General features: G+C 47.7%; 2 protein-coding genes across 4 annotated transcripts in view; one reads left to right on the top strand and one right to left on the bottom strand.

The window, feature by feature from the left end:
* Positions 1 to 21,284, top strand: part of INO80D (INO80 complex subunit D) — a 29,114-nt gene extending 7,830 nt beyond the window's left edge. For all 3 annotated transcript variants that reach the window (XM_085874259.1, XM_085874262.1, XM_085874260.1), the window contains 8 exons: positions 671 to 1,395; positions 4,651 to 4,765; positions 14,741 to 14,956; positions 15,115 to 15,242; positions 18,365 to 18,498; positions 18,808 to 19,073; positions 19,376 to 19,509; positions 19,686 to 21,284. In XM_085874259.1, the coding sequence (XP_085730385.1) occupies positions 671 to 1,395; positions 4,651 to 4,765; positions 14,741 to 14,956; positions 15,115 to 15,242; positions 18,365 to 18,498; positions 18,808 to 19,073; positions 19,376 to 19,509; positions 19,686 to 20,731 (2,764 nt within the window). In that variant the 3' untranslated portion in view covers positions 20,732 to 21,284. The remainder of the gene's footprint in view (positions 1 to 670; positions 1,396 to 4,650; positions 4,766 to 14,740; positions 14,957 to 15,114; positions 15,243 to 18,364; positions 18,499 to 18,807; positions 19,074 to 19,375; positions 19,510 to 19,685) is intronic.
* A 1,297-nt stretch (positions 21,285 to 22,581) lies between these two features.
* NDUFS1 (NADH:ubiquinone oxidoreductase core subunit S1) overlaps positions 22,582 to 23,277 on the bottom strand; it is a 66,529-nt gene continuing 65,833 nt past the window's right edge. The window contains exons 18-19 of the mRNA XM_085874263.1: positions 23,133 to 23,205; positions 22,582 to 22,835 (exon numbers count right to left, since the gene is read on the bottom strand). Of these exons, the coding sequence (XP_085730389.1) occupies positions 22,750 to 22,835; positions 23,133 to 23,205 (159 nt within the window). The 3' untranslated portion in view covers positions 22,582 to 22,749. The remainder of the gene's footprint in view (positions 22,836 to 23,132; positions 23,206 to 23,277) is intronic.

Here is a 23,277-nt window from a genome sequence, read left to right as displayed (position 1 = left end):
AGCAACCAACACTTCTTTGAAATCATCCATTTTTGGCAAACAACCCCATTGCATATTTGTTGTTGTTGTGGAGAATACAAGGCCTACATTAATTCCAGTATCAGTGTCGGGGCTGTATATTTCTCACATAATTATATGATGAAGTTCAACCTAAATAAATATCTTACTTTTCTTTAAGAAATGAACATTTTCTGTCTCACTCTATTAAATGAGGGCTGATTGATGTTTTTGGACTTTTCAATGATCAGAGGATGCAGAAATATCCAAACTTGAATCTTCTTATTCTTAAAACTTGAATATCATAGAGAAAAGTTTTGCAGTACCTCACATACAAAGGCACATCATTGATTAGTGCAGTTTTCTTTTCACATATAAATTTTTTTTTGTGCACCCAAACCAATAATCAAAATAACAAAAGTTAATGTGTGGGCAACACTCTTATAATTCCCTTGCTTGGGCAACACCCACATGATGGTATTCACTCGAGTGGAGCTTTATTGTGGGAATTTTAAAAGAGAAGGGAAATTTATCATTATCTTTATTATAATTACTGTTTCATCTCCTCTTTTTTAACTATACATGTAAAACAACAGTAGTATAACAAACCAGCTTAACTTTTTTGAATCTTGTGTAGATTGCAGGTTTTCTTTCCCACCCTCTATCTCTGCAGGTATTGCAACAGCCATTTGCAGGTACTCGGACTGGCACCTAAGAAAGAGCGCAAACGAAAGGTTGAGGTGATCGAAGAGGTCCGTGAGTGTGGAGGAGGAGGAGCACCTTCTGACTCTCCGCCGCCACGGAACGGTCTCCATCTCTTCGCATCCTGGCCTGGCGTGCCAGCCCCCATCAAGACAGATCCTTTTGCCTTTCCAGAAGAAGAGGATCAGCAGGGTCTCAGGAAGGCGGCGGCAAAACGCAAGCTGCAAAGCCAAGTCGTAGGGATGGGAACTAGCCCCCACCCCCAGCTTGGCAACGAGGACTCGGAATCGGAAGCGATTATCTCGACTATGATGGTGACCGCGGACATTCAGAAAACCCATCTGTCACCTCCGAGTCCATTATCGTTGCAGTCGCAACCCAGGCACCAAGGGAAGGGACTGGCTCTACCTGTTGTAGGTGCAGCAGATTGTTGTTACCATGCTTCTGCACCTTTTCCACCACCACAAGAACCTTTTCTGGATCATTCGCCACCCACGCCGGGTGGTGTGGCTTCACGTAAGGAAGTGGCCTGTTTGGGGATGACTGAAGCAACACGGCAGCACAGCAAGAGTGATAATCGTGTATTTTGGAGACGCTCTCCGCAGACAAAATGCAAGCTCAGAGGAAGAGCTGGTAACCTTGAAAGACTTTTACAGGATCAAAGGATCTTCAATGAAGACCTCCTCCCACATTTAGGTACATGGTCTTATGGAATGTTTTAAGGGTATACTACTTTGATGGCCCCTATTCATCTCACTGTCTTGTGGTATTACCTGCAGGAGTTATATTGGCCCAAGTCTCTCACGAACCCACTGGCCAGGCCTGACGTCTGACTGGTTCGGGCAGAAGTTTGTAATTTGTTCATTTTTGCCGGCGATAACTCATCTGCTCTTCTTGAAACACAGTACACCGTTGGATCTTTAACATCCACCAACTAATACTTCCAGATGGGACACCCAGCTTAACATCCCTCTGAGAGATGGCACACTCACTGATACAACACCCTTCCTGCGAAGCACTGATCCACCAAGGGGGCGGATGTAATACAGGCCATTTGGGAGAATGTTCCACAATGTAAGTTTATAAGTGGTAGTCGTGTTAAAATACACCGTGGGAAACAAGGAAGTGTTCACAAAATACCAGTGCATGGTAAACTTATTAGCTTTTCTTTTGAATTTTTCTGTGATTTACTGTATGGTACCAACAATATGCCTGCTCAGAAAATGACAAGAGAGGCTGTTGTAATCCAAGTGTGTGTGTGTATCTTATCAAATCTGGATGGAGGTTGTTTTTCACCATTGTCTGTTTGTCTATGAACAGGACATCTGAAAAAGTTGTGGATGAATTCGGACAAAACTTCGTGGACAGGACGAATTGATTCGATTTTGGTATAGATCTGGATCCGAGAATTTTTTTTTTGAGGGTGATTCTTCACCATTAATGATTGCGGCCAAAAAAGATATACCGCTGGACCCCGACATTTGCAGACCCCGTGTATTCACGGTTCATAAAGTGTGACCTACTTCAACATTCATGGCCCTGTGCTTCGCAGATTCGCAGGGTTTTTTGGGGGGGATTTTTGATTCCCCCCCCACCCCACCCTTGTGAATCACAAACTGCCATGAACCTACCCCCCTTTTCCCATTGAAACAATGCTCCGACATTCACGGCATTTTTCAGGAACATATCCCCCGTGAATGTTGGGGTCCAACAGTATAGCACAATATCTCAAAATGTTCTGCACGTATTATGACAAAATGAGGTTGATGAGTTGGTTATGTGACAAAAGCAAGCCGATTAGATTTTGGTGCAGGTTCGGCCTATCATTGGATGCAAAACGTAAACTGTTCACCCTGATGGTGGTATGCGCTCTACCAAGTACCGTTCTAGTTAATTTTAAGTTGCTTCCATTCATAAAGTATCATCAATTTATATAAATATGGATTGTGGGTATTGTCTGTACGTTTACTCATTAACCTATTTATTTGTACAGGACCGAGTGTCTTGGGGTAATTGCCATAAAAATTGTGTACAAGAATGCAGAGAAATGCGTGACACAACACCGTTTTGACTTCAAACATCCGCCGAGCTCGAGGGAAGCGACATAACTTTCCAGGGCACTCTGGGGACCAATAATGCTATCTTTATGACATCTCTCTTATCTTCACCGTCAGTCACACAATTGAGAAATTTATTCCAAATTTAAACTAAATTTGAACTAAATTTAAATTTCCAAAGAGTTTGCTCCTTAGAATGCAGTTGGTTTGAAAACATGACCAGAACTAGAGGGGGAGCACTCGGGAGAGTGCAAAACCTCTGCCGCCAATACTGCTGAGTCACTTAAGTGAACCTCATATCCTATTCATTGTAGGTCAAAACGGATCAGACTCTACTGAACCACAATTGAATAAACGAAACTAGATCGACGCGCATGAAGAAATGCCAAAAAAAAATCGAAATTTATTTTGAAAAAAAAGTTGCACAATTTGTTTTTTCTCTAAAAAATTTTTTGGGGGGGTTGGAAATCACTTAAAACATGTATAAATGCAAAAAAAATTCAAATAAAATCGAAATTTTTTTGAAAAAAAGTTGCAAAATTTTGTTGTTTTTTCGCCAACATTTTTTTTTTGGTTGGAAATCACTTAAAACATTTAGAAATGCAAAAATATATATATTTTTTCAAATTGGCCGCCATAGTGGCCATATTGGATTTTGGACCAAGTCCAAAATCTAATGGCATGATCCTTGGACCAGACCTAACCCCCCCCACCAAGTTTCGTCGAAATCCGTCGGAGTTTTTCCATAATACTGTTCACAAACAAACAAACAGAAAGGGGATGAAAACAGTAACCTCCATCCATCTTCGATGGTGGAGGTTAACTAGAAGGGCACTGGGTAGAGCGCATACCTCCGCCACGTAATGCCTGATCCACGAGAACATATCGGGCCCAATACATTTTTTAAATATCGTGCGATACAGCACTATATCGTTTTTGGCTCGATCTCTCAATGGTGAAGAATCACTTTATAAATTAAATAATTCCCATATCCAGATCCGGATTCGGATCTTCACCAAAATCGAAGCAATTCATCCTTGCCACACACACAACCTGTCCAAGTTTCATCCGAATTTGTCCACAACTTTTTGAGATATTCTGTACACAGACAGAAGACCAGAGAGGGGTGAAAACATATAACCTCCTTCACTTTTGGTGGCAGGTAAAAATGGTACGTACTGCTTCCTTGCTTAACATTCAGGATTTGGAGTATACATCATGGATAAAAACCCTGAGCTGAAATGCACGTGGAGGAGCAATTTTCTCCTTAATTGTCCTGTTGAGTGCAGAGAGAAAAACAATGTCATAAATATGGCATTGCCAGCACCCAGGGTACTCTGGGAAGTTGTCACTCTCTCCCCATGAATTTGTCGAAAGGTGTGCGTGCGTTTCACAAGTCCACCACTTACCCTGTAAGCAACAAAAAAGCTCACCTAAACTGTGCTAAGAACCAGGACCAAGTGTCGCAGCATAGTTTTGTAGTTCACCTATGAACCTTTCAGGTTGTCTGCAATCGTCTCAGTGCCTTGGGTTGCATACCACGATGCACAACTGTCTTTATCCTTGAGTAATTCTGCAGTTTTTTGGGGCTTTGATCCCAGTCTTGTGGTTTGAATCTCCTTTTTGCAAACACAGGTGTAAACGGCCATTTGAGACAAAGGGTATTGAAACATCTATGATTTATCGTTTATTCACTTGTTTTTCTCGCCAAGGCTCGAGATGTTCATGGACATGTAACTGTTGCGACACTTCCTCCACGTTACAGAATATTTGAAGTTTTCAACATTTGCATCTGGTGTCTCCTTTGATCGGAAATATACATTTTGTTGCTCCTGAGGTTTTGAATGGGCAGCATTAAGGTAGAACGCTACTGTCTGCTCCGTGCTGTCCACAGGCTGTGACTGGTCCGAAGATGACTACAGTGATGACGATACATTGTGGAGACTTCCCTGCCAGCAAGTGTGCACTTTTTCCAGCACAAGCTGGGTGGATGAAGAGCGAACTCCTGTGTGAGTGGCGTTTGGTCGAGTCGAATCTGTTGTTCGTCTGACCCTCTTATTAGCGTCTCTTAGCTTGTTTGCATAGCTTAAAACCTTGTACGAGGGCGATGATAAAGTTTTGCGGTGAAGGACATGACTTCTGTAGCAATGGCACAAATATATTGTTACGAATTTCGGCCCGCCAGGCATGTGAGCAGCCACGTAACTCAAATCGCGACCGCGTCGCCCACCGGAACGGACAATTCAGTCGTGACCCTCCTTGGAACTACCGCCAGGAGCTAGTCACGGGTGGGTCTTTCGACCACACCACAATCGTGCCAATCGGCCACCCGTGCAGGATAGGGTTGTTCGCCAAACTCGACCTACCTAAGTACCTGCGCGGGTAGTTAATCGGGCGATCGTACCTCGCCGCTGGCTGGCCTAGGACACGAACTGCTTAAGCGGTCCGTTCCGTGCTTCAGTGATAACCGAGCGGTGTTATCGCCGACCCCGACGGACGTGATTATTTACCGGGTGCTTGCACCCTTCTACCAATTCCTTCCGTGATGCAGGATGGAACTTTCAAACAAAGGAAAGGACGCAACGAAACGGGGAACAGTTCGACAAGCACATTTATTGAAACCACCCGTATGCAGGCAAAGTAATGAAATAGAGAACGAAAGCAGAGTTACAACCGACTAAAATCTTATTACACACGCACACTTATACAGTTTTACTTATAAGACTGGCACCACACATACATTTATTTACACAAAAAGCAAAGAAAACAAAAGCCACCCTCATAGGCAAGGAGGCAGACAGGTCCGTGGACCAAATGCGCATGGAACCTGGATGAGCGGCCAGGTCCACGAGACCGAAGTGGTCTGACCCACGCCCTCGTGGCGCGATGGCGGGCAAGTAGCAATGTCGGCGTAACGCGCCTGACTCCGTGCCCCTGGCGTGGCCGGGGAGCTCCCTCCGGCGTGCTCTGCGCAAGCACGTGTTTCTCGGTCGGCACCATGGTGGGGGTGGGGAACAGACGGGGTTACCGGCGCTATCTCAGCGCGGATGGGGGGAATTGTTAATGCCTGGGATGGGGAAGGTTCTTGTTGCTCGGGATGGGGAGAGGGGAATGGCTGACGCTGGGTCCCCCCGAACTGGGCCTTGGGACCGCACTGACTCGGCGAACTCTCCCCCCCCCCCCTGAGCCTTCCTCCGCGTCCCTGCTCCACTCCGCAACTCGCCCCTCAACCTCCACTCCGAGCTCCGTCCCCCGTTCGTCGATTGGGCCCCGTCTGCACTGCCTGCTTCAAGCTTCTTCCTTTCCACTGTCCGTCCCCGCATATCCTCCACTGCCGACTTCTCCGACTCCACCAGACTCACGTCTCCACCGACTGACCGACTCCACACCGAGCCGCGCCGCGTCCGCTCTTATATAGCCCGGGGGAGGGGCATATATGCAAATACGCGGATCAAATCGCGTTTGGAGGCAGGGCTACGCCGCCCGATGTTCAACCATTGGATGGACGGAAAGGGGGCGTGAACCTCTCTTGATCCGTTTTTCCTCTCCCGAAAGGATCCATGTGCACTCGTGGCACGACGCGTTTGGTAACAATCACCGAACGGGCTTTGGACAGCACGACGTTCGGTGTTTACAGGTGGTGTGGTTGATGGTTGTCGAGGGAGAAAGGCGAAGGTGGTGGGGGCTTTGCTGTGGTGGTTTGGTTGTTGGCGGGCGTCGTTTGAGAACGGGGGTGAGGCTGTTTGCAGGGTGGGGTTGTGGAGGTGGTTAGTGGCGGTTTGGTGTTGTTGTTCGAGGGTGTTGTTGGTGGTGGCGATTTGGTTCTTGGGGGATGATTGGTCCAAAATAATGACAGAGAAAAGAAAAAGGGCTAACTCAAAGGATCACAGCCCTGTGAACACGGAAATTCCCTCTAAACAACGGTGGGGAAATCGAACTACACAATTACTTTTTGTCATAACTGATCTAAGGACCCTTTATGGTGTATTGTGAATTTCCACAGCCATAACACTACCCCCTCCCCTTTTTACAGACTCGTCCCGAGTCGTCGAATTTTCGTGTGCCATCATGTGTAAGTTCTCCCCTAGTACGTTTTACCTTTGGATCCCTGAGTGCGACATTCAGTGTATTCGTGTCCCCAAAATAAATAACCTACGGGCTGAGTAACTAGCTAAACAAACCCACTCATACAGACGACTTAAATAAATTGCCGGCGCTATGACTCACATGCCGGGGGCGCAAAACGCATTTACAAGTACGACTTAACCTTATAATTTTACACTTCCCCATGGCCCAGGATCGATGGACTCTGCGGGAAGAAACAAGAGTCACAAGCAGGGAGCCAGGCTGCTTAAACGCAGTCCAAGGCCTCCCCCTTTTGAAATGAACGCAGTGAACTGGCAAACGTTGCACGGGCTGCCAGTGCAGTCCCATGTTGCAGCTGCCAACAGGGCAGTCCTTGCGGCTTGCGCGATGATCCTGGCGCACATGGCAATGAACAAGGGGTGGGGGGGGGAATGCAAAACAGAACGGGGCTGGTGGACATGAGCAATATGCATGGATGGCAAAGGTGGACAGGCAAAGCATGGCAAAACAGGGCTGCTGTAGCAAACACAGCTGGCAGTGAAGCTGACCGGCACAGGCCTTGTAGTAAAAACAGCCGGCAGACGACGTGGTCGGCACAGGCCTCGTAGCAACCAGCAAGCAGACGATCCGACCGGCACAGGCCTTGCAGTAACACAGCCAGCCGATGAATTTGGCCAGCCTTTCCCTTGAGATGGAGGTTGGTGGAGGGAGTGCGGTGGTGCTGGCCACTCAGAAGGCGGGCTCGGACCAACCGAACCGTCTCCCTCCCAACCTATCGCCTTTGCCTGTCTCCGTCCATACCCACCCCCTTAATTTGTCAAAACCCAATTTAGCCCCAACTTTTTTTTTTATTTTTACTTCCCCCCTATAAATCGTCCCCTAACCCCCTTTTTCCGTCCTTGTTCGGCTAACCTATCGTCTCCAAGCCTTCTCCCAACCCCTACGTTCCCTTCCTGTAGGGGAATAAGGGAGAGCTGGCGTCCTGTGTTGAGGCCCAATAAAGCCTCAGTATGGCCTCCTCGGACTTCAGCGATCTACCCAGAGTGGTTCCAGCGGCCCACAACGAGAGCGAAGGGATGGATGGTGCGGAGGGGTACACTTCCTCATTTACCCTAACCATTTAACTGTTAAACTACCCCGGGGCTTTCAACAAGCGCCTCTCCGTTAACCTGTCGGTTCTAACAACCAAGATTCCCGTCGCCTGTGTTGGTGTCCTCTCAAATTTCGGGCCATGCCCCCCAATTTTCTTCCCGTGCCCTCACACGGTCTCATGGCTGGGACGCGTGGCTCCCTTGGCAGGAACTACCCTCTGCCGATTCCCCAACGATGGCACACCCGGGCACTACACTGCCTCCGAGCCTATCAGCTCCCTAAACACTGGGGAGTGCCTTCCCTGGTGATTCCCCTGAAACGCTCACGTGGCAGGCTGGCACCCCGGGCCCCTTTCCGAGGGTCACCCGTGCCCACGACACTGCCCACGCGGCCAATGGCGCCCCGGGCCCCCGCATCATGCGGGCGCACCCGTGCCCACTACGCTATCCCGGCCCCCCATGGACCCTTGGCCTACTCGCCCGGTGCCCGGGCACCTTTCGCAGCCACGCTCCCAGCCCGTCAACAGGGCTCCTGCACCCCTCCAAGCGGGTATCGAGCCTACTTTCCCACCAACAGCAAAACGACCTCCATTTTGTCAATTTGACTAACCCCGCGAACTCACTTTACTCTGACCCCGGGGTCCCTTGGGTGGGAATCACTCCTCCCCCCAATCACTCATCGCACCATGCATTCCCCAATCACTTCATTCACTCAGACCCGCTGGCTTCACTCACTCAAGTACATTTCCGCTCTTCAACTCGCACATCGCTGAATCCTGCCATCCTGCTCACTACATCCCCTAACTACCTCGTGCTCCCTCGTCATCCCTTACACTACAGCACGTTCCTTTTAACACTACATAGCTAAGCTACGTCCCCACTACACATTCACAGTCTGTCACTATCCTCGAAATCCTCCAAAATCCATTTCCCATCCTAAATCTGAACTGAATCCCTCCACCTAATTCATTCCACGGGCCCCATGAGGACTTATCCCTGCCCCATGGAGCCGGTCTAACTAACACTAACCCTTCCCCCTAACTAGTTCCATCCTGTGCCCAGGTCAGAGGTGTCTTCCACCCTCTGCCCAGGAATCCTGTTCACCCGAAAGTGAGGCTTGCTTTGTTCTCCATTTTTTTTATTTTTATTTTTACATGCGCAGCACCAGCGCGGCAACTCGCAACCTGCGCTCCTGCGCATCAAAAAAAACAAGCCTCGCGTTTCGAGGGGTTCCCCACACGAACACGTGTGTTCTACCCGTCGGAGCTTCACACACACGCTCGCGTGGAGAACCCATCCATTCCAAATTCCGTTGTCCAGCCTACCCTTTGTCCGTCCGCGGGATCAGCAACATCCACCGCTGGCGTTTACGGACCGGGTTTCGCTCCCGCAAGCGCGCACGTGGCGGCCTCGTGCGCTGCACGGCTCGAACCTCGCGCTCGCTGCTGGGCAAACCCGGCACGGTCCCCAATCCAGCTACGGCCGCTACTCGGCCCTTGTCCATCTGTCGCCGTCGTCTCCGTCGCACTCTCGCGCTCAAGCTCCATTCCACTACATTCACACCAGGAGACGCGGCTGCGTGCTCCCGCATGCCCACCGTCATCTCCCTCACATACAGCAACCTTACACACGCTGTTCCTCTCACACTCGGCTGCTCACTCGCACATGCGGTGTCTCACTCATACACGGGCTTCCACTCACACAGGGGGTTTCACTCAGACACGGGGCCTCTGTCACACGCGGTGCTTCTTCCTCACACGGCGTGCTGGGAAGCCCGCACCTCGGCTCACTCGTAACCACACCACTCACACATGGGGGCGCACTCACACCTTGCACCACACACAACGGGACAACCACGCTGGGGATTCGCGTCCCCCCAAGGGTTCCCGGGGCCTCGATACCCCCCAAGCTGCACGTGCACCCTTCCGCAGCGCTCGCCCCCTCAAACTCGCTTGACACGACCGAACCCACTTGGTCGTGACTCGCTTCAAGGGAGAATAGAGTCTCCCTCCGTTCCCGAAGGAGGCCATCCAGCTGCTCGCACCGGGCCACAAAACAGTCCGCCAGCTCCCCCTCATGGTCCTCCACAACCTCCGTGTGTGTGTTCTGTTCCTTTAACCCCGTCTTTATCGTGCAGTCTCTCTTCTATTTTTTTTATCTCCCGCGTCTCTATACATTTTCTCTCCTTGTTCCTGATTTCTGTTTCTTCCTGGTTCCTTTTTCCTTCCCATTTGAGTTGTTCGTTCCCTTTCCGGAGTTTTTCGATCTCCGTGGACTCAAATTTTGCTCTCCCCTCGAGCTGGTTAATTTCAAACTCGTATAGTTTTTGTTTTCTCTCCCACTGTTCCTCATGCTTCTCAGCCTCCAATCTCATTGTTTCTTTCACTTGGCTTCGTTTTTTCCTGTTTCGTTCGTTGTTCTTTCATTATTTCTGCGTATTTCAACCTTGCTTTCTTTTTTTAATTTCTTTCAACCCGTCCCTCATTCTCCAACCTCATAGTTTCCTTCAATTGGTTGATTTCTTTTTCCTGTTTCAGTCGTTGCTCTCTCATTATCTCTGCGTACCTCAACCTTGCTTTCTTCTTTAATTGTTCTTGTCTTTCTTTTTTAATTTCTTTCACCCCCCATCCCTCATTCTCCAATCTCATAGTTTTCTTCAATTGGTTAACCTCAAATTCATGTTCTTGTTGTTTTCTCTCCCACTGTTCCTCTCGTTCTTCCTTCTACAATCTCCTTGTCTCCTTCAATTGACTTTCTCCTTCCTGCTTCATTCCTTGCTCCTTCACTTTCTCCTCGTATTCCAACCTATTATTTTCCTTTTGTCGTTCAGTTTCAAATTCATACTCTTTTCGTTTTCTATTCCACTGTCTCTCTTGTTCCTCATTCTGCAATCTCGTTATTTCCTTTAATTGGCTGATTTCCTTCTCCTGTCTCATTCGTTCTTCTTTCATGACTCTTTCTTGCATCTCAATCTTTAATCTGGCCTTGGCTTCCAGCTGTTCAATCTGCGCAGTGTGGTTCCTCAACGTTTCATTCTCTGCTGTCGTTCTCTCTTCCCTCAACATTCCCAACTCGTTTTGTAATTCCGTCTCTTTGTTTTGGTGTTTCTGTAACTCAGAAGCTTTTTTTCCTAATTCCTTTCTCATCTCCACACCTCTTTCACATTCTTCCTTCCTCATCTCATCCATTCTCTTGCCATATTTCTCTTATTTCTATCCATTCCTCTCCTCTTTTTATCTTCCATTCTTGGCTTTCTCTTTTCCGATTGCCTGCTCTTACCTCTCACTTCAGTAGTTCCAATTCCCCATCTTGTTTGCGTTTTTCCTTTTCTATCTTTGTTTTCCTTTCTCCTTCCTCCCTCATTTTTCCCTGCAGTTCTTCGAACTGTTCTGACTTTTCCAGCAATTCCTCCGTCCTTTCCTCCAGATATTCCTCTCCTCTTTTTATCTACCATTTTAGGCTTTCTCTTTCCTGATTTCCTGTTCTTATCTCTTCCTTCAGTTGCTTTATTTCCAAATCGTGTTCGCATTCTCTTTCTTCCAACTATTTTTCCCATTCTTCTTCCATGTGCCTTCTATCCCTGGAGTTACCAATTCGCTCCTCCTTCATTCTCTCGCTCAGCTCGCTCGTCTCTTGTTCCCACTTGTGGATACTCAATTCTATTTTCCCCATTTTTACCCCTAGTTCTTTGACCTGTCTTGACTTTTCCAATATTTTTTCCTTTAGTTGTTTTAATTCCAAATCGTGCTTGCGTTTTTCCTTCTCGAGCTCGCTTGTCCATTCTTCCTTTAATTGTTTCTGAAGCCCGACAATGTCTGCCTGCCTCGCCTGCCTTGCCCACGTGGTTTGAAACGGTTGATGGGAGCGCTCGCCTCGTGTTGTGCTGTTAGTTGCGCTACAAATAGCGGCCCACTCACGCCTCGTGCCGCGCTGAAGTGCGGCCGCGCCGAAATCTTGCGACTCCGTTTGCCGGCAAAGTTCGTGTTCAGAATATGAGGGTGAGCTCCCCCATGGATTAAAATTACAAGTACCGTCCCGGGCCATGGATTCTACATTACTACACGTATTCATTTCTACCCCCGACGCCCGCTCGCCTTGAAACTCCATCTTATTTCTTGGAAGGGATTAATTTAGATTTGCTCGTAATTTGGGGGGAACGGGGGGGTTGCTTCGCACACCCCTGGTCCCGTAAATTTAGTTGTAGACAGAGGTGGATTTGAATCCCACACTCCTGTACACCAGTGTTACGAATTGCTGTTGGAGGCGGGATGGATTTGAATCCCACTCCCGGACACTAGTGTTACGAATTTCGGCCCGCCAGGCGTGCGAGCAGCCACGTAACTCAAATCACGACCGCGTCGCCCACCGGAACGGACAATTCAGTCGTGACCCTCCTTGGAACTACCGCCAGGAGCTAGTCACGGGTGGGTCTTTCGACCGCACCACAATCGTGCCAATTGGCCACCCGCGCAGGATAGGGTTGTTCGCCAAACTCGACCTACCTAAGTACCTGCGCAGGTAGTTAACCGAGCGATCGTACCTCGCCGCTGGCCGGCCGAGGACACGAACCGCTTAAGCGGTCCGTCCCGTGCTTCAGTGATAACCGAGCGGTGTTATCACCGGCCCCGATAGACGCGATTATTTACCGGGTGCTTACACCCTTCTACCAATTCCTTCCGTGATGCAAGATGGAACTTTCAAACAAAGGAAAGGATGCAACGAAACGGGGAACAGTTCGACAAGCATATTTATTGAAACCACACGTATGCAGGCAAAGCAATGAAATAGAGAACGAAAGCAGAGTTACAACCGACTAAAATCTTATTACACACGCACACTTATACAGTTTTACTTATAAGACTGGCGCGACACATACATTTACACAAAAAGCAAAGAAAACAAAAGCCACCCTCATAGGCAAGGAGGCAGACAGGTCCGTGGACCAAATGCGCGTGGAACCTGGATGAGCGGCCAGGTCCACGAGACCGAAGTGGTCTGACCCGCACCCTCGTGGCGCGATGGCGGTCAAGCCGCAATGTCAGCGTAACGCGCCTGACTCTGTGCCCCTGGCGTGGCCGGGGAGCTCCCTCCGGCGTGCTCCGCGCAAGCACGTGTTTTTCGGTCGGCACCACGGTGGGGGTGGGGAATGGACGGGATTACCGGCGCTATCTCAGCGCGGATGGGGGGAATTGTTGATGCCCAGGATGGGGAAGGTTCTTGTTGCTCGGGATGGGGAGAGGGGAAAGACTGACGCTGGGTCCCCCCTAACGGGGCCTCGGGACCGCACTGACTCCGGCGAACTCTCGCCCCCGAGCCCTCCTCCGCATCCCTGCTCCACTCCGCAACTCGCCCCTCGACCTCCACTCCGAGCTCCGTCCCCCGTTCGTCGATCGGGCCCCGTCTGCACTGCCTGCTTCGAGCTTCTTCCTTTCCACCGTCCGTCCCCGTATATCCTCCACTGCCGACTTCTCCGACTCCACCAGACTAACGGCTCCACCGACTGACCGACTCCACACCGAGCCGCGCCTCGTTCGCTCTTATGTAGCCCGGGGGAGGGGTGTATATGCAAATACGCGGATCAAATCGCGTTTGGAGGTGGGGCTACGCCGCCCGGTGTTCAACCATTGGATGGACGGAAAGGGGGCGTGAACCTCTTCTGATCCGTTTTTCCTCTCCCGAAAGGATCCATGTGCACTCTTGGCACGACGCGTTTGGTAAAAATCACCGAACGGGCTTTGGACAGCACGACGTTCGGTGTTGACAGGTGGTGTGGTTGATGGTTGTGGAGGGAGAAAGGCATAGGTGTTGGGGGGTTTGCTGTGGTGGTTTGGTTGTTGGCGGGTGTCGTTTGAGAATGTGGGTGAGGTGATGTTTGCGGTGTGGGATTGTGGAGGTGAAGGTAGTGGCGGTTTGGTGTCGTTGTTCAGGGGCGTTGTTGGTGGCGATTTGGTTGTTGGGGGATGATTGGTCCAAAATAACGATAGCGAAAGAAAAACGGCTCACTCAAGGGATCACAGCCCTGTGAACACGGAAATTCCCTCTAAACAACGGTGGGGAAATCGAACTACACAATTACTTATCGTCATAACTGATCTAAGGACCCTTTATGGTGTATTGCGAATTTCCACAGCCGTAACAATATTCTCCACCGCTGACTGGAAATCACTTTAGGAATAACAATTGTATGGCATTTTGGTGGCAGGGCTGACAGGATGGCCTAGATGTACGCACACTTGCTTCTAAACTGTCTCGGCTGGGTTAGATTCCCGACCCAGCTATAAACTGTCCTGTGTTTCACAAGCAGGGCGAGGCATCACTCACTGTGTGTGCCGTCCCTGGGATGGATGTTAAGTGGGCGTCCCATCTGCCAGCATTCATTGCTGGATGTTAAAGATTATATGGTGTCCTTCACAAAGAGTTGGTGATTTTTGCCGGCACCATGGCCAAATTCCATCCCTAACTAGTCGAACCTCAGGCCTGGGCCGCCCGTTCATGTAGATTCGGGCCAAGCTTCCACCGGCCGACCACACAAGAAAGGTGGGATAATTGTAGCCGTTAAAGAAGATGGGGTTTTGGTGGCACTGAGCCATTCCTTCTGGGTTGGGGGGAGTTGGTGGTGTGAGTGTCCTTCACCCAACTCCTTTTATCAACACTTTCTCTTGATGAAATATCTCTCTGACTGAGTATTGATGTAAGATTTTATAATCAATGTGAGTTTATCTTTCTGAAATTGACACTTGTGCAGAGCTGCAGCTTGTTTGATTTTCGGTTGAAATGTGTGAAGAGTTTTACCACATGTGCATGCAGGGGAGCCAGCCGTGAGGCATGCATCGCGGCCCTCGTGAGCCGGCTGCGGCATCGCTGCTTGCAGCTTTGGCGGCAGGAGAGGGATACGGCAAGCTGGGTCCGGCGTCGAGCCGGTATCGGCCTGGCGCTGGTTGCTACTGCGGCTACTTGTCCAGCGCGAGCGGCTCGTCTGTTGCGGAGTGAGATTGTGCTAAAATCCAGCACGAGGGAGCAGAGGTAAGATATGTCTGCATTTAATCCCCCCCCCCCAATCACTGAGTCTGCCTTTGTTTGTCTGTCTCTTTCTCTGCTCTTTGGAGACCATTGTCACAATCACCCTTCGCTTCCTGACATTAATCATGAGCTGTTTATATGCTCTTCTACTCTCATTTTAGGCCTTGTTTTGGTTCTGATGGAGGTTCCTGCACCCATTTGAGGTCACCGTCTGTGCAGCGATGCCCGGGTGCACAAGGAGAGTCCTGTGGAATGCCTGCTCTTCCCTATAGCCATCACTGTTTGCACCGTATCCTCTACATACTTAGATCCCAATGCTATCATTCGTGTATTTGCTTACCATTCACCGGTGCTTGGGAGAAAATCCCTGCCAATGTCTGCTCTCCGCTTGTTAACAAGCCCTTTGGCCCACGGGGAATGGTTTCAAACGTCAGGGTGAGCCGACAAAACAAAATTCTGGTTTGAATCCGAGATCCAACGCTGTGAAACGAGTTGGAGAGTGCTTTTGACATTAGGTGTTTGTTTAGTGTAAGTTAGCAACTCGGGGTGCACACATTGTAAACAGATTTATCAGAAGGCCCAGAAGTGTTTTTGATTTTGATGCAATTTTCTTGAGGGTGTATTAATGATTGGTATTAAAAATAATAATTGATGTGCACTTGGTAACTAGATATATATATATATATATATATATATATATATATATATATATATATAAATATATATATATATATATATATATATATATATATATATATATATATATATATATATATATATATATATATTGTATTGGTTAGTGCAGAAAAACAAGGATCAAAAAGGTTCTCTCTCTTCTCTGTCATCTGGGCTTTCCAGCTCACCTCTGAATTTGCACCATTTCATTTACCACGTGCACGTGAAGCAAAAAGGGGGGTTAAGTAATTCGTTCACTTTTGTCTGTCTCTCTGTCTACAAACGTCAGTTTATGATTGAGGAACAACTTGATTTCAATATAATTAGATTTTTTGAACATAATCGGAAAACAAACCTGCCGTTTTAGCAGTACTTTGTCTCCGAACATGTCCCGATCACGCGTGCACAGTGCGAGATCATTTTTTATTTTATTCGTTCTGCCTGTCCAGCAGAGTCAAACAAAATTGAAAATCATTCTCAACAGGAAACCTACTGTTTTTTAAGGACATCATAAAGTACAAAAACGGGCACGAATAACTAATGTGATGTGTGAAATGAGGCGGTGAAAAAGACTGCATCAATGACAGTAAAAGTTCTGATTTTTTTTTTCTATAACCTTTAAAATCTTTATTTTATTAAATTCAATACTTTGACACTGTAGAACACAAGTTGCCTTTTGGGCATTTTCAAAATCTTTCCGTTTAGCCGTACAAGACCCCGACATACATAGGGGATACTGTCCTGAAAAATGCTGTGAACGTTAAGCATTATTTTAATGGGGAAAAGGGGGATGTAATGTTTGTTTGTTTTTTTAAATGGTTTAGGCTCATGGAAAAGTGATGACAATAAATCAGGAGACACCAAAGGGAACAGCAGAATGGGGAAACACCAACAGCAGGGCGGAGGGAGAAAGTACATGGGAGGATTTGCGGGGAGAGATTATATATATATATATATATATATATATATATATATATATATATATATATATATATATATATCTCAGGATTGAAAGACATTCCAAATGTTTCACCAGTTTGTGATTTTGTCGAGGTCTGGGGAGAAGGAAGAGGTGTGCCATGGCGGTGAGTGGAGTTTGCAAAGAGATGAAGAGGATTTTCCAGTCAGTGAGATAATTGATGAAGATTAGAACACTGCCTTGGGGTACTCCAGCCTTGGCAGGGAGATGGGATGAAAGGGTTCCATTGAGAGCCACACGTTTGCTGCGAGAGTGGATGAAGTCGATAGTCCATGAGTGGAGTTGGCAGGATGCCATACTGTATCAAAAGCTCGAGATATGTCCAGAGAGATGGCCCTGATCTCATGTCCGATATTGAGCACCTCCATCCATTGTTGGGAGAGTTGAAGCAGCATGTCCAAGGAAGAATGACCAGAGTTTTTAGAACGCGTGAGCTGATTTCGATCCAGTTGCAGAGTGAGAGTCAAGGGTTGCCAGTAACTTTTGCACCTGACACTTCAGGAGCAGCTGGGTATGACTCAGAAAGATAGGTACAAAGAGGAAGAGGTTGGGGACACTATTTTGAAGCAAACAGAATTGAAGCATTCGCCCTTCTCACGAGTGGCTTCTGCTATGATGCCATTTGAAATGAAGGAAGGGATGGAAGGGGAGCATGCACTGAAGATGGACTTGACAAGGTGCCACCATGTTTCAAAGGAGGGAGACCAGTTTGAAAGTCCATTCTTGAGATTGGACAGATGTTGTTTTCTGGCTATCCTGAGAGTGGATACACACTTGTGGGCTTTGTGGAATGATCTGAGGTTGCCTTCAGTGGATTTGCCTTCCAGGAGGAGAATGCAAGTTGTTTTCAAGCAACTGCCTCACCACAGGATTCAGAGTAGCAAGAGCGGGAGGATGGGTAAGATAATTGAAGACGAGATAGGGTGAATCTGTGCATGAGAGAGCAGGTTTCTGTGGAAGAATTCCCAGGCTAAATTAATATTATCGGCGGTGGACAAGTCCTGAAGTGTAAAAAAAAAATAAAAACCACAAATCCGTGAAGCACAGGGCCATGAATTTAGAAGCAGGTCACTTATGAACCGCAAATATACTGGTCCGCGAATGTGGTTCCACGGTACTTGGGAAAAATATTTCGGCATTTTACAGCATCTCGACCAATCAAATTTACCGCTCGCAGACCCTCCCCATGTCGTTTTTTTCCCCCTCAAGACTGTGTGGAGTGAGGTGTATTTTATTAACATCTCCTCTCCCTTTGGCGATATTATACAGTACTCCTGACAACATTGTTTAGAGTAATTATAGTGGCCATCAGATATGGTGATTTGACTTGAACTCAAAATAGTTTGTGATGGATTGTGATGTTTTATGAAAATTATACAAAGCATCCCCTCCCCGACCCATTTAATTGGTATTTAGAAACATTTAACATTGATAGTGAAAATAATTTTGAGGTCATCTGCTCATGAAACATGGCACATCTGACCAATTATTTTGTTGTGATGATATTGGCTCAGTTCCTGTGTTTTGAACAGTGTTGCCTTCAACCGATCGACCCAGTGATAGGCCTGAGCCTCTACACAAATGCAACGGATTAATCAATTGGATATGCTCCGCTTCTTTATCAATTTGTAGATTAGTCTCTTATCTTGAATGTCACACTAGGATTGTAGGAATGCTTCAAGAGCCATATCTTAATGACCCCATGCCTTGCTCTGCACTCCCCGCCTGTCCGTTCTCCTGAACCATTGAAACTGCAGACATCCTGTGCAGTCCGGCACAGCGGCTTTTCTCCAGCTGCACTGCGTGCTTTGCCGACGGGCAACAATGCTCTGTGCCCGTGTTTGACATCACCCGCCCGACCCCGCTCTGCGATGAGCACGCCAAAAAGATGGTGCCTGCACCCCCGCATCCTTCCAGGCTGCCCCCACCCAAGCACTTCTGGCTTAACTTTTTTTCCTCAACCACCTGTCAATTGTTTTTGTTTGGTAGCACCGTTGCACTACAATTTAGAGCCTTTAAGAATGATTGTGTAGTAGTTTGTGGTGACACAAGAGCGGGATCTCCATTTCGGTAACTTTCCTGATAATATTGGAGCTTTGAGTGACGAGCTAATGCGACTGAGAGCTCCATTAAGACCATGCATAAGAAATATTTAAACTCGAGTCGTTGACATATTGTGGTCACTCCCTCTCCTCCCAAGGATAATTTTTTGAGGGGAGATTCTGGACGGAAATTGCACCATCATTACCACCACCATCACCACCATCACCATAACCGCCTTCACCCGCCAGCCTCCCGCAAGCCACGCAAAAAGTCCAAGATGCCGGCATTCAGCAAAAAGCACAAAAAGAAAAAGCGGCGCGGGGTGTCTGCGACTCGACCGCAGAAACCCATCCCGCCGGCTGAACCGCTCGGAAATCTCTTGCTGCCGTCCACTTTGCCTCATATACCTGCAGGTCAATCAAGGTATGTGCCGACCGGAGGAGCCACTGACAACAGGTTTGACGTATTTTGTCATTTTAACATCCGTGTCTTCAAGGTGAGATTGCAAAGCTTTCATTACGATGCGTTTGCATTGCACCCAATTCATTTTAAATCCAATTTTATCCTCAAAACATGTTTCTGCTATCGACACATACACTCTACCTGATTGGACTTTGCACCTGTTCTGCTATCATGGTTTCTCGAGTTTGAAGTTACAAGGAATGAGACCAAAGTGAAATCTCAGCTTCCGTGTTGCTCATGTTTTTTTATCGTATTTTTTCCAGCCCCCCAGCCGGTGACCTTCGGGTTGACGACCTTCCGTCAGACCTCACAGATGATCTGTCGAATGACTTGGAACTGAACCAGGAAGAGCTGGAGGAGTTGCATGTGGATCTCCACGATTTTGATTTGTTTGAAGGTTCTGATTAACTTCTAAACCCCTTGCACTTTGATGCGTCATTGTGAACAGTAGTTTGTAGGCTCTTGTGTGACTGATTAAAATGAATATTTGGCAAAAGGAAGTTTCAAGGTGACTCCACCTTTCCGTGATAGTTTACGTGTTGCAGCTTGCATTGGTGTCGATGTGTGGTGTAGGTAAGAATGGTGAATTGCTACCGACGAAGGAAGAGGCGGAGGCATTGGAGCGTGTGCTGGCCGAAGCATCTTGCGACGTTACATCCCTCGAACGCTTCGGAGACGATCTGAGCACACTAAACTCTGACCTTCGTGACCTTCTCAATGGCGACATTGCTTCGGACTCATTTCCTGGTCTCGATTTGGAGCCAGGAATCCTGCAAGAAGCTGGAGCTGGAGGCTTGCTATCAGCAACGTTCCAGACTGTACCCCCAGTTAGTATGCCCACGTTGTTACCCGCTGTTGCACTTGAGCAGTCGGTAACGCAGTCTGTACCGCAGTACACGCCACCTGGTCTGCACTCTGTGCTTCTCAGTACAGGGCGACTCCCCAACAAGTCTGTGGCATTCTTGCAGACAGGCTACGGTGTCGAAACGGTCACTACGTTGGACACTAATTCTACTGTAAATTACCAGCAGCCAATTTTGGAAGAGTCCGTCACCTCTGTCCGCACCGCAGATGTTGTCTCGGCTCACAGACCCTTGTGGCCTTCCCTTGGCCTAGCTGAGGCGAGTGATTATGGAACGCCACAACTCCACGGGCACGATGAGTCTTTGTTGCAGCCGATCTCCCAGCCCAGTGCATCTTTCCAAGCCTCTGCTGGTGTGGCTAAAACGTTTGGGGCATTACAGGTGTCAGCCAGTGTGACTAAAACGTTTGGGGCATTGCAAGTGCCAGTCAGTGTGACTTCCTTACCATCTGCAGCCATTCCTGATGATCAGGAGTTGGCAGCAGGTAACGTTACGCTGGCCATCGCTTCCCCGGTACAGCAGCCGAAAGGCATCGCAGACGGCAATGGCACGAGTTGGGGCCCTCAAGGTGCACCAGAGGCACCGCGGTCAAAATTGCCACAGTTTAGTACTGCGTTTGGGGCACAACTGACAGCCACTCGGGGTGGAATCCCCAAAGACGCCCAGCCCCTGTGCTCCGTCGTCCTGCCTGCTTCTCTGCCTGACGATTCCCCCTCCAGCATCCAGCCTGTCTCGCTGCACAGCGGAGAGTTGTGAACCAATTCACCGTTTTGTCCGTGGCAACGAAGCTGCGTGCACGCATGAGAAAACTTTTGGAAGACGTGATTTTTTTTTTTTAATTCCAGGGTGCTTTGCTGTGGCAAGAGTCAAGTGGTTTATCGTTTCATCATTCAGGGATGGACTGAAGGCCGAACACGCCGTGCACATCGGTAATTTGGACACGAAGTGACATGGTGGTTGGTTTTCTTTCGCTGTTCCACCCGACACCTTTGGCTATTGGTGACAAGCCCATCCTGTTGGGCAAAAAAATATAAAAAATAATGGTTTTGTCTCGGTGAGATTATGATGACCCTGCAGTTAAATTATTTTGCAGAGCTGCCAAATGTTTAAATTAAAATGTTATAATACGAGTAGTCTTACGGTCCAGTTTTATGAATTTCTTCCTGTACCATTTTCACCTTTTCTACCCGATGTCCTACTGCCTTATGACCAAGTGCATACTTTGATTTTAATACCACGGTTCTTTGTACACTATTTATTTCCCATTTCCTGTACAACTTTTCCATCGGTAAAATTTTCTCTGCCAAAAGAGTCCAGATTCTGATTAGCTGTGTTCATGTGACAGGATTGATGCTGGGTGATTATTAAAATCTCCAATAATCGAAAATAATTAAAATTTACAATCGCTTCCACGCCCCATTCCCTCAAAATATGTTACACCAGGATTACGCCACAAATTTCCAAACTTGAAATGATCTCATTCCCCCATTACAAGCCTCAACCAGACGAGCAACAACAGGTTTGGAGTAGTTTTGCTTGCTACTGGATCAGCGAGTACGCACCACTGCATTGACTCAACCCATCTCTGCCGAACTTGTTCCAGACTCTCCGCTCCGTGCCCGGCTAGTTCCAGATTCTCTGGTGGAAACGAGTTGTTGGATTACTTGGAGTCCTGCTTCCTGATTTCCATCTTTTGTTTCAAGAATCAATGGATAAAAAGTGAATCAAAGCTTTGATGGAAGTTGCAGACACTTAAGCGTCCGAAAGCATGTACACACGAATAGAAATTGGCACACCTCTGGTTTTAGAACGATTTGTAAGATTGAGGATTTTTTTTTGTACTCTTCCACTCCACCTGATTGAGGTCAACTCTCAGATGTCCAGCTTATGGGCATGGTTCATTCTGGACCATTAATCCAACTGTGATGGCAATCAGCATTGATCAACTTTAAACCAGAGAACCTTTCATTCAGTACGAGCAGGCTGAGGCCACGCTGTCAGTTCCATGGAGCACGATACTGTGTGCCATCGTGAGCATAGCACGTAGGGAACGATGGAACATGGTTGTTTGAAGAGTATCGATATCGAATAACGTACAAATGGGACAAACCTAAAGCCATTCGATTTTTTTTTTTTAATACAAGGTGGAACAAATCCAAATCGAATAACTGCAGGGTTTTCTCACTCGCGTCACCTCAACCCAAGGCCTTTTTGGATTACATGTTACTCCAAAATGGAGCTTTCCTCAAAGCTACCTCCATCACCGACTGACGCAACCACACATGTTCATCCTGCAATGCTCTTGCTGTACACAACTGGTCAAAATGCCACTCGCCCCTTTCTAGATCAAGGTGGGGAGGGGTTACCTTTGTATAACACCATGACGAACATTTAAATACGTGTAGCTTAAAGAAAACCTTTGAGGGGCTTGTAAAGGTGTTTTATGTACTTTGCATCCAAGTTTACAATCTGTGTAAAGGATTTTCATTATGTACAAATTCTGTAACATCTGTATATAAAGTGAAATAAATATAAAGATGATACAAGTTTTAACTAACGTGATTTCAACTCGTGATAGGAATAGATAATGTAGCTTTGAGTACAAGTTACCAGCACAAGGGGAAGCGAATCCATTTTATTACAGAACCAGCAGAGGGTTAAAGGAGCAAGTCAAACAAAAAATTCCCATCATCCCCGCACCGTAGTAAACGATGGAGACTCGAGCACAAGCACCGCAATGGAAGTGTGTGTGGTGTGGTGGTGTTGCTGTTGATCTACAGTGACTCCTTGACTGCGTGCACGCCCTCGGTCACTGCACGGACACACTTGGCCATTGTGAGGGAGGCGCGACTAATGGCATCTGGATGGGAGAGAAGCAAAGCCTCAAGAAAATTTTAGGGATGCAATGAAGGCCTGTGGAGAATCGTACCAGGTTTCCATGATGTGCTAGGCCTTGTGTTATTTACATTAAACAACTAACGGGTGAAGCACGTACGTGCCAACAGTACGTCCACAACTCGGTTGTAGGCAAGTGTTTTCATCACTCGGTGCACCACCGTCGGGGCCCCTAGTTAACATTACCATCCTCGGAGTAACAATACATTTCTGAGGGTTCACTCAGCAGGTGGAAACACAAGGGAATGGGACAAACACTTACCTGTCATATAGAAATCCTTCAGCATCAGCTGTGGAGGGCTCAGTGGAGTACTCAACAACTGATGGTTTTCAAGCTGAAAGCACAGGGGAAACAGGCCTGGATAATCAGCATTTAAAATGTTTAACTCCCTGAACTCCACAAAAGA

Source organism: Eptatretus burgeri, chromosome 3 (genome assembly GCF_056783735.1).
Source record: "Eptatretus burgeri isolate ZD-2024b chromosome 3, Ebu_testis_v1, whole genome shotgun sequence".
NCBI lineage: Eukaryota > Metazoa > Chordata > Myxini > Myxiniformes > Myxinidae > Eptatretus > Eptatretus burgeri.
The sequence above is the reverse complement of the archived record's forward strand: the minus strand, read 5'-3'. Positions and strand labels throughout refer to the sequence as shown.